Source organism: Mustela nigripes, chromosome 3 (assembly GCF_022355385.1).
Source record: "Mustela nigripes isolate SB6536 chromosome 3, MUSNIG.SB6536, whole genome shotgun sequence".
Lineage (NCBI taxonomy): Eukaryota > Metazoa > Chordata > Mammalia > Carnivora > Mustelidae > Mustela > Mustela nigripes.
This window is the reverse complement of record NC_081559.1, coordinates 153077329-153092093: the sequence shown is the minus strand read 5'-3', so window position 1 is coordinate 153092093 and position 14765 is coordinate 153077329. Positions and strand designations below refer to the sequence as shown.

The following is a 14765-nucleotide window of genomic DNA, read 5'->3' as shown; positions in this document are numbered from 1 at the left end:
AGGCAGTGGTTTGAAGTAGAGCCCAGCAGGCCTACTCTTCTCTACAACTTGGTAGCTTTGTCACTCTGGGCCCACTACTTACCTCAGTTTCCTCACCTGCAAAATGGGGACAATAATAGTACAATGAATATTAAAGTGTTCCGGGTAAAAAGCTTAGCCCAGTCCTCGGCAAATTTTGTGTGTTTAATTTAGCTGTTAGCTCAGTAGCCCAGAAGAAAGTGGCACTTCCAAGGAATGAGCAGTTTATAAAAGGCTAAGTCTTAAATGGTGTTAAAATTGAGAAGCATGACAGAAAGCATGATAGAAGTAAAAGGAACTAGAGAGAAAACAAGACTGGGGCGGGGGGGGGTGTGGAAAACACTGAAGGAAAAAGACATATTTGTGAAAACAATGTAAAACAGCAAGCCAATAATAATGAAAATCGTTATATTATTATATACGCTAGCAGCGATGGTGACAGTTGCTAACACCTATAGCTCTGTTCCAGACCCTGGTCTAAACACTTTACGTGGATTAAGTAGTTTTACCTTCACAGCGATTCTGGGGGTGATACAGCAGACACTATCTGTTGCCCCAACTATTACTCACCTCTTTCTTAACAGAACCTTACCACTGTTTAGTTCACAGTACCTCCAATGTACCTATCAGCACTGGACTGAGACAGTCATCACCATCTCAGTCTTTTCTGTTGAATACTGTTTTCCTCACTTCCCCTGGAGTGAAAAATGACCATGTGACTTCAGCTGGGCCAATGAGATTCTGGGGAATGCTGGCTGGGAAGCAAGGGCTTCTGGGAAATGCTTGCATCCTGAAGATCAGACATAAGAGGAGGGCTTGTTGGTATTGCTCCTTTCTCTTTCTTCCTGACCACAGGCCATCCAGTGGAGAGCCAGATGGCAGAGCTGAAAGCAATGCAGATTTTGGCTCAAAGGGACGTGGGTGAAAATGCTCATCAGAATTGTTCTACAGACTGGGTGCCTTCAGCTAAGAGTGAATCTGATACATAGCAATGACATTTAAGGACATGGCTGTACAATACAGATAACAATATGTATGCAATGATGACACTAAGAAAAGGTTAATTATGAAAAAATTGTGTCAGCAATATTTCTGTTGAAAAGGCTTAGGGTTTGAATGATTAGCTTTCAATTATCTACAGACTTTGAATTGCATAAAACATGTTCTGAGCTGCTGCTGACGTGCTTCAGTCTTCCTTCTGGATGTGTTCAGGCTTCCTGTGATAATTACCACTCACTGGCGGAAGCAAGAATTCTTTGGCTAAGCTGTCCCTATAGGTAGTCGATAAGAGCTTCTGCCCTGAGCCTTGGGAGACCTTGAATATTCCAAGCTGCTGGAAAGGGGCAGTGAAATAGCTTCTAGGGGGGAGTGATGTGGCTCAGGAATAGTTGGGGTTGAAGATAAATTATACAAGACCCTCTTCTTCTTGGCTTATATGCCCCATTTTAACTTATAGAATGTAGCCACTGGAGAAAAGGCACGACAGGAGAGAGTCCCCACCTCATTTCTCTACATCAAGCTCCAGCCACCAATTTATTCCACCTGCACAAAAATGCTGATAAATGATTCGTGGTCACCATGCCACAAGATATCATTAATTCTTACAGATGTTTCTATGGCCATGGTAAAGTCACAGGGTCAAGTCTTTTTTTTTTTTTTTTTTCTTCTTACACTGTTTGGGTCAAGTCTTATAATACAATTCTACATCCATGTTCCTTAGGCCCTCGACATAAAGACATAGAGCTTGGGACACATATGAATTCTAGAACTCAGATCTAAGGGTGACTTCAGAAATCATTTTATTCTCTTTAACAACTGTGAAATTTTAGGCTATGAATGAGTAACCTCTATTCCCAACTGGATTCTAAGATCCTTGAAAGCAGAACCTTTTCTCACTTTTTCTGGCATTGAGCATGGTTCTAATACACAGTGTACACCACATATATTCAAATACTACCTCCTCACAGATAAACTGTCACGATTATAAAATAAGCAAAACTTGGGGCACCTGATGGGCTCAGTGAAGTGACCGCCTCTTGTTTGCTCAGGTCATGATTTCACAGGTCAGTCATGAGACTGAGTCCCACCTTGGGCTCCACGCTCAGCAGAGAGTCTACCTGAAGATTCTCTGCCTCTGCTCCTCCCCCCATGAGCTCTCTCTCTCTCAAACAAATCTTTAAAATAACTAAGAAAAAGATCATCAGTGTTTGTGTGTGTGTGTATACGTGTGCGTGTGAGAAATGGGTCATGCGATTTAAGTGGCTTTTCCACTAACAGCTCCTTCGGAAACTCAGTTGACGAGTACCCTGACAAGGACTCCAACAGCCTCTAAACCACTGAGTCTGGTGGTCCAATACCTGCAGGACAAAAACCTCTCTAATTTAATTGCCTGAATTTAAGAAACTAAGACCTTATAGCTGGAACAGGAGGGATCTTGTCCATTCTACCTCTGGTTAACCACAGAGAGTCCAGGAAACTTTAATTCAAGGATGACCAAGTACTGGCAAAAATTAACTGTGAGTTTTGGAGTCAGACACGTTGGGGCAAGATGTTTAATGCATCTGAGCCCATTCCCTCCTTCAGTGGACGGGATACATACTTCAGATGACTGCAGTGAAGATCAAATAAGAAAACGGAAGCCAACTGCCTAGTCAGACAAAGTAATTTCTACTTTGCTTTATGGCAGCATTTCTTGTCTAGCCACGGTTATGCTGAGCCTGACATCAGGGGAGGAGAAGAAATGGCAAACCTGATCATTCTGAGTTTTACTTTATCAGCCAAGATCAAGTCGATCGTGCGTGACTAACAGTATGAGCGGCCTGGCTGATTGCTCATCAACTGACAGAGAAGAAAACGACCCAATGAACTGAATTTAGACAGGCAGGCCGGCATAACTTGCATTTTACATGGTTTCTAGCCACGTGGACTGATTCTCTGATGCTCATTCCATCTGATAACGTCTACTTTCTGATAATTCCAGTAAAAGAAAGAAATCCGTAGAAAAATCAGCAAGTAGGGAATGACGACGAGTCCTTAAAAAACAAACGAGTCTTGCAAAGGAAAAGGAGAGACCGAGCATCTCAACTTATCTCACTGGAAGAGGATTCTGTTCCTCCCTGTTCTTCACAGCTGGCGCCCCGGGAGCAATTTTCCGTGGCCGCTGAGGGAACAGTCCTCAGCAGGCCGCACAGATCGGTCTCCTCAGCTGCTCTCCCCTGCTGCGTCTCTCACCCTGGGCTGGCCACGTGGCTTCAGGCCCTTTTCCCAGCACACATTAAAGCACTATCTCTGAGCCTTAAGAAATATTCAAACTTTGTACCTTATTTATAAATGTAGCAAGTCTAATCCATTCCTGGAGATCGTGATACACCAAACCACACTTTGTCTTCCTTATGTCTCCACTTCTTTGGTTAGTATTGTGCTCTATTTTCTGTAGTTCCTACTGTGGATGGTGTGTACACACACACGCACGCACACACTCTTTTTTTGCATTTTCCAAGCATTCAATTCCAGTTTCAGATGAGTAGGCTTTTAAAACTACATATACTCGCACTTTGACAGATCCCTACATCACGGAGCTAAAATGGTTTCGATCTGAGCTCTTCTGAGTTTGTTGTGAAGAACAACAACAACAACAAAGGAAACTAAGCATTTTCCTGTGTTTCTGTTACAAAGGCACGACTGGAAGATCGTGAGCGGTGGAACAGGAACAGCACTGAGTGAGTCCCCTGCAGCTCTAGAGAGGGGAGGTCAGCTAGCCAGATGATGAAGGGATAGTAACCCCCATGCATGTTTCCTGGGCCTCAGGGCACTGAGCATTCAGTTAATCCTCGCAGCCCTCTTGGTGTCTTAAGAAGTTCTTAATGAGGAACGGAGCCTTAGAGCCTGTAAAGATCTTCCCCTAAATTACAAAATGAATACAGTCCCATGCTTAACTCCAAAGCCAGACTTCTTAACTGGGGAGCTAGTCTGCTGGGGTATAAATAAAATACAATTACCAGGAATAACACCAAAGCATGCAGAGACATAAAGTATGCATTTCTGTGTGTGTGTCTGTGTGTGTACACACACACGTGTACATGCGCTACATGTACAAAGAGCATTATGAAATGCAGTTTGAACAAACCCCAAGGTAGGGGTAGATTTTGGTTGTAGTTTTCCAGAAGCAGATGAGTTTGGAGCTGGGCTTTGGACTTGAGGCAGAACATGCGCTTGGCAGAAAGCTATCTGGGGAGCAGAGTGGCCAGGTCTAAGGTACAACTTATGCTGTAAAGACAATGGGCAGCTGCGCACTGCTGCTCAGAAAGAGAGAACCAACAGTAGCAGTGCTGTGCATTCTGAAGGAAAATAAGCATAGAGTCAGAGAAATATCTAGCATTTGGTTAAGACCCTCAAAGTTATTACAGTTCCTGATGAAGGGAATTCCACAATTGTTTCTGTAAAATTATTCTAGTAACTGCTCACTGGATGACCTGGAGTGGAGAAACCGAAAATAAGGAATAGTTCATAAATTTCACTAGCCTAAGATAATCGAAGCCTGAGCTGGGTGGCTATGGGAAGAGTTTTTTACTATTATTATTTTTTATGACCAAGGTCTGCAATCACGACTTCAGACACTGTGCAATTTCCTAATGGCTGAAATGATTATCAGGCTGTAGGGCAAGCTGCCAAGGGAGCAATCAGAGCTAGACGCCCTGGACTTGGGGTTCATCTATCAGAGATGATTTTAAATCAGTGTGGGCCTGCCTGGAGCAGAAGGGGAAATGCCAGTCGATGTGAAACTCCCCTCTTCAAATTGTTCTCACCATTTTATTTCCCTTGGTGCCTTCAGTGATCAAATCCACAGAGTCCAAGGAAAAAAGAGAAAATACCCAATTAAAGTCTGCAAAATGCATCAACAGAAACACAAGAGGATTCTCAAATGCCTGTCTTCCAGACCCCGCCTTCACCTAAGAACCATGCAGGAGCACTTACCGCAAACATCCACTCTGGGAGGATGCGCTCTCCACATAGTGTTTCAGCGCAAGCTGGAATTCTTCCAAGTCCTCTTCGATCACAGACATCTGACGCTGGACAAGCATGATGTGCTGCCGAGGAAGAGGCAAGGGTTACAGCCTGGCTGCCAGGGAACCTTGCTTCAGCTGACCCCCTGTACCCAGCCACCCCCCCCCCCAACAAAGCAAATAATTCTCATCTAAAAATATGACCAAAAGGGAGACCGTGACTAACCCAAGGAATACATTCTATAAAAACTCTAATACAGGCAGGATACCTTCCTTGCCTCTAGTAGAAGGTGGTAAAGACAGTGTCTCCCGAGGATACACTTCCTTTTTAAAAACAATGGTTCTCAATTAGAAGCCCTAGGGAGGTTTCAAAATTGCTACGTTAGAATCTCTGAAAGTGGGGTCCAAGCACTAGTATTTATACAACCCTCACCACCCACCCCCAAGTGACTCCAATGTGTGGCCTAGGCTGGGATGACCAGCCTATGGTCATTTTTACAAAGTAGTCCTACTCTACACACTGGACAGCTCCAGCTTAAATATTTCATGATATTAAACATGTGTAAAATTACAAACAACCAAACTTCAAAAAAATGTGTGATCAGCGTTGCAGTTCCAAAAGTACATTAACCACTGATCACATACCATAGGCCCTGCTCAAATCTTATGGCATCAGTTGGAGCCTGTGTTTAATGGATCGCACTGGGCTGGATGCCAATTGCTTCTTGTAACAAATCCCATTATGTTTATAGCACTTGTAGTTTGAAGACTTTCCTATAGATCTGCCTATGGGCTTCTCATGGCACTTCGATCTCAAGATTAAGCCTTTCCTCCATCAAGGGTTAAGAGCCACAGAAATGCAAGAGAAAAAAAAGTAAGGATTTGGAGTGAATTATAAAAATGCAAAACAACAACATGTAAGGAAAATTCAGAATATGAGAAAAATAACTTGTACAATATTACCCAGCTGCGTAGTGGTGGAGCCAGAATTAAGCCTCTGGTTTGTGTCTCCTCTCCAATGAGTTTCTCACTTCATGTTAATAGCTACTGTTGTTGGAAAACAGCAGTTGTATCATAGGTATCATATGAGGCACTTTATATATCTAGCAACAGTGCCTACTTTGTTTTTCTACAGGTAAATGGTAGGTGCCGGATTCTGGGTATATAGTGATGAATTAAGACAGAATCCTTAGCTTCATAAGGTGTAGTAAGGAAACCAACAAGGTTGTTTTGTGGGTCTTTTTTTCTTTTTTAATATTTTATTTATTTATCTGAGAGAGACAGAGATAGAGACAGCATGATTGGAGAGGAAAGGGAGAAGCAGTCTCCCCACTGAGAAGGGATCCCAATGTGGGGTTCGATTCCAGGACCCGGGGATCATGACCTGAGTGAAAGGCAGACCCTTAATAACTGACTGAGCCACCCAGGTGCCCCAAGAAATTAACAAGGTTTGAGAACCATGTCTATGGAATAACTTTAGGTATTGATCCTAGCACATGAAATTACCTATATGTAAATCGACCAGAAGTCTATTAAATTCTTAAAAGAACTGTATTGTCAAATAGCTAAAATCTTCATCCCCAATTTCAAAATCCTTTGATTGTGTAAACCTTAAGATAATATATTTAGGCCTCCAAACTCAGATATATTTAGGCCTCCAAACGCAGGAAGCAGGCTATCAATACTGCATAACCCCTAAAAAAGGCAATACTCTTTGATAAGCTGTTTCCAATGTGGTCATGGAGGAAAAAGAACCAAAAAAAAAAAAAAAAAACAAACCCCTCAAAACAACAATGGACAAGAGAGTTCCTCCCTGAATGGGGATCCAGTGTCTAATCACAGAACTTCCTTCACTGACAAATAGTTTCCCAGCATGAATTCATTGCTGCAATGAACCAGTAAGAGCTGTATGCTTCCTAGTCATGCCTTTCCTGAATTACAGTTTTTATGACATTTCTCCTGGCCCAGTTTTATCACTGTATATTTATCTGTGTGTTTTGGGGCTGTGGTGAGGGGAGAGAACTTGCTTCTTTATTCATAACTGTGTCAGACTACAAGGGAACACATCTTGATCTTACAGGGAGGACTGATTCTCACCCAGGAAGCCAGACTTTGAGCTAGAAGCAGTAACTGGAGGAGACTTAGGGTGGTATCCTTTGCAAAGGCATCTATATGTTCTATATATGTGATAAGAATGAATATTTGATAATCAGAAGGCTCACTGTGGCAGAAACTCCAAACCGTTTTCCCCAAATCCATTTCCTCTTCTTCCTAGGCACAGAGTACATAGTCTATCATCCTTTGGAGTTAGGTGTAACCCAGTGATGAGTTTACACCAACAGAACACAAGCAGAAGTGCTGCACATTGCTTTTGGGCCAAGACTTTCAAGAGGGATGTAAAGCCCCTCCATGTTCTCTTCCCCTTTTCTGTTGACAGAATGACCCGCCCTAGGAATGGCAGAGCCACACTTGAGAGGAGAATGTATCCCTGAATCCTTGTGTGGACCGTTTTCCAGGGCAAGGAAAAAAATCTTTATTATATTAGAATCATTCTCCATTTGGGTCTAACCCAGTCACCTTAATGAGTTAGGTGATTTTAATTGATCTTTGTTTTATTTCCCTTTAGGATCAGACATCAAGAACCAGTAGATATAAGCCTATAACTATCTCCTAAGATTATGTAATGAACAATCAGCCTCCTGTACCACTCTCTCAGGACCTGGCTTTAGTATCAGTAACTAAGAGTTAAAGTTAATCTCTGCCAAAATAATTGTAGACATGTCCTTTTGATATAAATCTTCAGAGACTTCCTGATCATGTATTTGTGATGAACAATGACTCGGATGATTTCTCCTGGGCTTTCTTAGTGAGATTATATAAATATATCTACCGATTCCACAGTAATTCTTTTAGTCTGAAGGCAAATCTTATGTGATCTAAATTGCAACCATGAATAGAATCCTTCACTACTTTCTGAAGACATGCACTTCAAAATGTGGCTTTTTAGCTTCTATCAAAATGTGGATCCTGATACACTTTCCCTTGGATCTGGGCCAGTCTTATAACTTGCTTTGGTACAGGAGTCCTAATATCTTCATAACATTTCTGTACGTCTCTAATGTCAAATACACAGCCTGAGATCCTTTCTGAAATTTCTTGGATTTTTTTTTTTTTGAGAAATTTAATCTTTTTTAAAAATCTCTGGAGACAAAAATATTTTAAAGAAAACTAACTTGTTTCATGTTTCTAGCTCTACCATTTACCATTGTGTTCCAAGCATGTCTTCAGAATAACAGCCTTTCTTGTGTGCTCTTGTTCTATCTCATAATAGCTATCGCAAAGCAAAACTATGTCTTAAGAGCTCCTGACATATTTGTTGGCAAAAAACCTCAATACACATGATATTGTGTGGCAGGATTAATTTACTTCACAAAATATTATTCTCAGGCTCTATGAGGGTAGAAAGGCAGAGAAATATATTAGATCTATAAACTCCTATCGTATAAACTATTCTGGCATAAACAATAATGTGCTCAGGAAAAGTTACAGTTTTTGAAAAGCACCAGAATGGGATCAAAATTATACTGACTCCAAAAAGAACCCTTTTGAATATACAAAATATGTAGGAAATCATCATCTTTTTCCAATAGTTGTTTGATAGGAAGTGCCATGCAAGGCATACAATGGCACCAAGCATAAGGATTTGGGTGGGCAAATATAGCTGGCCAGATCCAGGATGTATGGTCTGGATGGGTTCCCTTCAAAAACCATATTGACCTTCAGTGATTCACACTCCCTGCCTTAGTACTTGACGGCTAGAAGACAATAAATTACTCCCAAGTTTTCTATGACTCATAAAGTCACAATCCTGGATCTTAGATTTCTGATGTACATTTTCTATTCTATTATAACAAGAGTAAAATTATGAATTCTGAAGGTTGTGGTCTTTATAACATGCTTTTTTACAAATCATTTGGAACATTCTGATCTTCTTATATAACCCCTTAGTGTTGCCCTTTTAGTTCAACATCTGAACAATTCAATGTTATCAGAGATATATAAATATTTTTTCAAATTCCTGTTTATTCTTTTTGATTTCACATTAAATACTATGTCATTCTCAAAGCATTCCCTGGCATCCTAAGTTAAATTGTGTTCCCTTGCTGTGCAAATCTGAACTTTTCTATAATAATCCTCAGCACAGTGTCCTGTAGATTTCTTGTTGAATCACTGCAGGTCCTTCTGGTCTGTCTGGTAGCACCTGTAATATTTACCCCTTTATCTCCAGACCCTCCCCCAGGTCCTGGCACTTGGCTGGTGATGGGGTTATTCATGGAACAAACAAGCAAGAACTAGTTTTGCTTTCAGCCAGTGATCATTTTTAAAAGCTTTTTAATAAATGCTATTTATGCACTATTCATTCCAGTAAAAAAGATTTGAGGTGGTAGAGGTCTGCATCTTTTCATTCATCTGCCTCTAACATATTGTCCTCTTTCCTTTGTCCTTTAAGAGCAAAGAGTACACATATTAAAAAAAAAAAAACAAAAAACTTCGCTTCACTTTTACTAGCTATGTGGCCTTGAACCCGTTACTTCTTTTCATCCTTAGTCACCAAATGAAATTGGAACAGTGGTACTTATATCACAGAGTTTGGAGGAGGATTAAATGGAATAGCATACGTAAAAATCTTGCCCAGGATAGATACTCAATAGATGTTACTTCTCATACTCTGCTCACTGAGGGGGGAAAAAAAAAGAAAGAAAGAAATCATATCCTAGATTCATCATTATGTAATGACTCACATTCCTGAAAACTAGATATGGCAGCTAGTAGGGTTTGGGACTTTGGCTGTGTGTTTAAATAGGCCTACCAGATACGACTGTTCTGCTCTAATGTAGAAAATCTCATGAAACGGAGTCATCTGTTAGCTCACATCCTCACTGGCAAAAAAAAACTCCACTTTAGGGTCCCAAGATGCACCAAACAATGGAGTGGAGCTATTACAGTGTGGGGTACAGGTCTAGCGTAGATCTGGGGTCTGGCTAGGGTATCGTTATCCTTCCATACCTTAATTCTCCATCTGCAAAATGGGGTTACTGATTGCACCACCTCCTACGGCTCTGATGAGGATGGAGTGAATTACAGATGAGTGTGTTTCACACAATACTTGGCATGTCACAAAGGCTCAGTGTACAGTAGCTTTAGAAAATAAAATCTATCATAACCATTTATTTTTTGCTCTCTGGTATGGAATTTATTTTTCAAGGTTCTCATGTATTCATTAAGGGAAAAGGAAAATCACCTCTCTAGCCAATAAAGCCTTAACCTGGTTTTGGACACCAAGAGAAATGAGCCCAGAGGAGCAGGAGATGCTGGGAGCTGGCTGTGAACAGTGGAGATCTGTTTTTGTCATTCCAAGTAGAGAAAGTTTTTTAAGAATCGATGGTGAGGCATTACTACAACTAATGAGAAAGTACAACTTTTAATGACAGGTAGCTTATTGGTATCTTCGAGAAAAAAACAAACTTATTCAAATCATTACTAAATGTGTAGTCCCAAAGAGCATAATTATTTTACCTTTACGTGTGGCTGAAGATAGTTAAGGAATATCCTTTCCTGCTTTTCAACAATATTGACTGCTGCACTTTGCCCAACCTACTTTGTTAAATACTTCTATGCGCTATTGAATTAGTAATACTGTGTGGGTTGATAAATCTTTTAAAATTGACATTGGCCTCTCTTCTGTCAGGGACCAGAGAATGGAACAGTCTGTCACCTTCCATCAATAATCCTTAGACAATTTTTATCCCACTTAGCTAGTGTGAGAGAAGAGTCTCACGTTAGGAAATTATATAAGAATAGACAATGGTCTCTCTCAACATTAGAAATATTATGTTCTGTTGTCTTGACTGGAGTGTAGTTTTCCCTACATGCAAATCTAATTGACGACAGATGTAAGACTGCAAGGTCTCAGTCCTGTGACTAAGGGACCGCTGGGAATAATATTCCTAATAAGTGCACTCAACAGCCTTTTCCTCTCCTCAAAAAAAGATTCTGCTTCCCAACAAAACCTACCGCTTTAGAATTCTGGGTGCCTGATGAATTAAAACAGACCACACCCCATCTTTGGAGGAACAGAAGCCCTGAACATAATATGTAGGTTACCTTTGGGGAAAGTGTTCATATCTATAGGATTCTAATTATAACATCATTATAAAGCTTTCCTCAGAACCCTCTACAGCTTCCCCTTTGAAAACTCTCTGGGCTTTGAGTCTGGATTGATGGGCGGGAGCAGAAAGAAAGGTGAGCCTCACCTTCTGGCACATAGGCAGGCAGTGCCTATGGAGTAAGTGCCCGGGACAGAGATGAAAGGTTTGTCTATCTTTGTCTCATGTAAATGTGATGGCTTCTACAAGATCTACATAATATGCCTTTAAGGTAATAAGAAAAGTGATTTTCTGTGAGTTGTCAAGATTTTAAAATCCAAATTTCTACTAAATGTGAATGCAAAGATCCACTTTCCCCCAAGAGAATGTGCTACAAATATTTGTCTCAAAATAACAAATCATGATATGTATTTCCAATTAGGTAACTTACTCATAAATTTCTTATTTTGTGTCTGAGTGCCTATTAGCATCACTTTTTTCTCTCTTCATCTGCCACCATTCTGCATGGATGTCTTTTCCCTAGGAGCATAAATGTTCCTTTTTCTCTAAATGTCAATTTCTTTTCTTAAAAAAAAAAAATTTCTGAGTACCTACAGTGTGCCTGGCCCTAGGACAGAAGCTGGAGATACAATACTGAATAGCATCAATTTTCACCTCAGGTGGAACACTCAGGCTTGGAGGGTTGATAAAATGTTGTTCGAGATATAATTTGAATGTTGCCCTTTTCTTCCAGTCACATTCATTCAATTATTCAATAACTCACTGATTTACATATGCATAAAATTGTCATTCTGCACATATCACATGCTAAGTACTTGCATAAAAACCCTGTAAACTAAGCATTAGGTTTCCACAAATCACAATTTCAAAACTACTACTTAGGCATGCAAAATAAAATATGTGTTTGTACAATTTCAAATTTTCACTGAGAAAGTCACTAATTTTGAAGAAATTAAATTAAATTTCTGACATTTTCACCTAGGAAAAAAGTACTTACAGATTTAGTATTCCCTTCAATAACTTCTTCTTCCCGTGGTTCAAGTTTGAGATCCTTCAGGTGGAGAAAGAAATGGGAAAGAAAGGGACCAGAAATGAGATAAAGGAAACACCATATACTTGAATGTTAAGTCTTTTATGGCTAATATTGTACCAAAGGAACCTCATTATCTAAAAGGAAATGGAGTAATTCTGACTTAAAACAAATGAAAACTTTTTGAAAAATGAAACCATTAAAAAAAAATGAAACCAGTAAAACCTCTTTTACCCATTTATCAACGGTAAAAAAACCATTTCAGAGGTGTTTGTTATTACCTTAAGTTTACTGATGACAATAGAAGAGAACAAAATGGAGCAAATTCATAGGAATAGGGAAAGAACAGGACAGGAAAAAGAAAGACTAGGCTGACTTCTTTTGCTGTTAGTACTGATTGCCACTGATTGCCCAAGAGGGAGATCTTGACAGACATTAGTGCAACTGCTATAATACTTTTATACTCTAGTGATAATTTGACATTACTAAAACATGATGAATTCAAAAGCAAATCAAAACTTTTTTTGATATTTCCTAAAAATCAAGGATGGCTAAAAAGACCCTAGAACTTTCTGCAGTCATTAATGGGTGACGTTAATGTCTCCAGTGAAACCAAGCATGCAAACTCCAAGGGCTTCATTCTAAGAATATATATCCTAGCATCTGTGGTAGATGAGGATTATCCACAATAATTCCTTCAAGGAGATAATAAACTGAGAGCTGCAGAAATCCAGACTGTCCAAAATAACATAAACTTGTTAAAAACAGAGCTATGTAGCTCTAGCTTTGCTGTTCTCTTGTAATTAAACCTTAAGCAAGTTATTTAACTTTTCTAGGATTCACTTTTACCATTAACTTTTCTAGGATCCACTTTTACCATTTATCATTACCATATTTTCCAATAAATAGCAAGTTATTTAACTTTTCTAGGATCCACTTTTACCATTTTCCTCTTGAATTCTCTATTCCTAGAGATTCACCTAGCTGGCTCCTTCTCCTCTCTTACACCTCAACTCCAATATCACTTTTTAACATGACCTTCCTGGGTCACCCACTTTAGGTATCCACCCCCTCATCACCATACTGCCTTACATTGTCTTCCCGATACTTTTACTCTCTGAAATTACCTTATTTCATTGATTTGTTTATTGATTTTCCTTGGTCTCTACTGGACCAAGGACCTTACCTATTTTGATCACAGCTGTACTTCCACTGCCAGAATAATACTGGGCATAAAGCAGATGTGCAGTAGACAATAGCTGAATAAATGAATGGCTGAATAAATGCCCCACTGAAATCACAGCTTCCCCCTGAAGTCAAGGAGATGGAAGGCAATGGGATGAATCTTCAAAAATGCTCCTCAGATAGAAACTCTAACAAAAGGGATCTCCTTGACCACTCTGTCCCTATCACCAACTCAGGTACAATTTTCGCTTCCACATTCTTTGATTGATGATAAGAACAACCTAAAACAGGTGGTATGAACACAATGAGGATGTTTGAAAATGTTTTCTGCAGGGCTCAAGGACAACATAAAATATGATCTCAATATATCCCCATAAATCCTCACGGGGGCTGAAATGGGGAGAAAGAATGCCGAAGGAAATTGTAGAAATTTCAAGAATTATTCCCCCTCCCCCACATGAATGGTACTGGGCTCGGCTTATGGTGCAGAAAGGATTTATCATACTAACTGCAAGAAAAGATAACAGGTGCTCCCCTGCAGGAACATGTCCTTCTAATGGGGAGATCAAACCCGGTGCCAAAAACTGCATGAGACAAGAGAGTCAACTGTGAAATGACATGCACTTAGCTACTGTTTGGCAATTGGGTAGTTTTTCCTCTAAAAGCCTAATTCACAGTACAGAATAAGTTGTAGAAGGACACAGAACTTGCACTGCCTCTCCATTCATTAAGACAAACCATGCTGAGCCCCACACAGCTGGGATCCAATGCCCAAGACCATCACATCATACTTTCAGCAAACCTCTCAGACTCTGTCCTCAAAATGAAACCCTTTCATAGGAAGGGAGGGAGAAAAAGTCTAGGAAAGAAAGAGATGTGATAATACTTTGATTTAAAGTTGGAAAAAAAAGGCATGACCTAAGTTAAAGTTATTCCTTTAAAAATAGCTCTATAAAGTTAAGACACCAAATAAAGAGAAGAAGAACTTCAAATCTATTTTAAAAGGAGAAATTTATGTTCTTTAAATGAATCTGAAATTATGTAACAATGGACGCCTTATGTTTTAACAAGGTTTGTTTTCCAAATAGAGGTCATGCATTTCCATCTTCCATGATTGGAAAGCAAATTTTCATAGCCACCATTTTCCCTATGATTATGTTTAATCTTAGTTCACATAACAATTGATGAAATTAGGAAGTGAATTGCAGCAGCTCTAAGTTTAGGTTATTTGCCCAGTTAAGTGGTCGATGTTAATGTAACAAATGGTGATATAGCAGCAGAGGGACTAGACCTCTCCTAGTTTTCTTCCTCTGGACCTGGTTCCTTGTACAGAATCTCCTTCTCAGAGATCCTCCTCAACTC

General features: G+C 39.9%; 1 protein-coding gene across 1 annotated transcript in view; it reads right to left on the bottom strand.

Moving 5' to 3' along the window:
• The window catches only part of NECAB1 (N-terminal EF-hand calcium binding protein 1), a 205413-nt gene that overhangs the window by 26898 nt on the left and 163750 nt on the right, over nt 1–14765 (bottom strand). The window contains exons 9-10 of the mRNA XM_059394834.1: nt 12186–12239; nt 4993–5105 (exon numbers count right to left, since the gene is read on the bottom strand). Of these exons, the coding sequence (XP_059250817.1) occupies nt 4993–5105; nt 12186–12239 (167 nt within the window). The remainder of the gene's footprint in view (nt 1–4992; nt 5106–12185; nt 12240–14765) is intronic.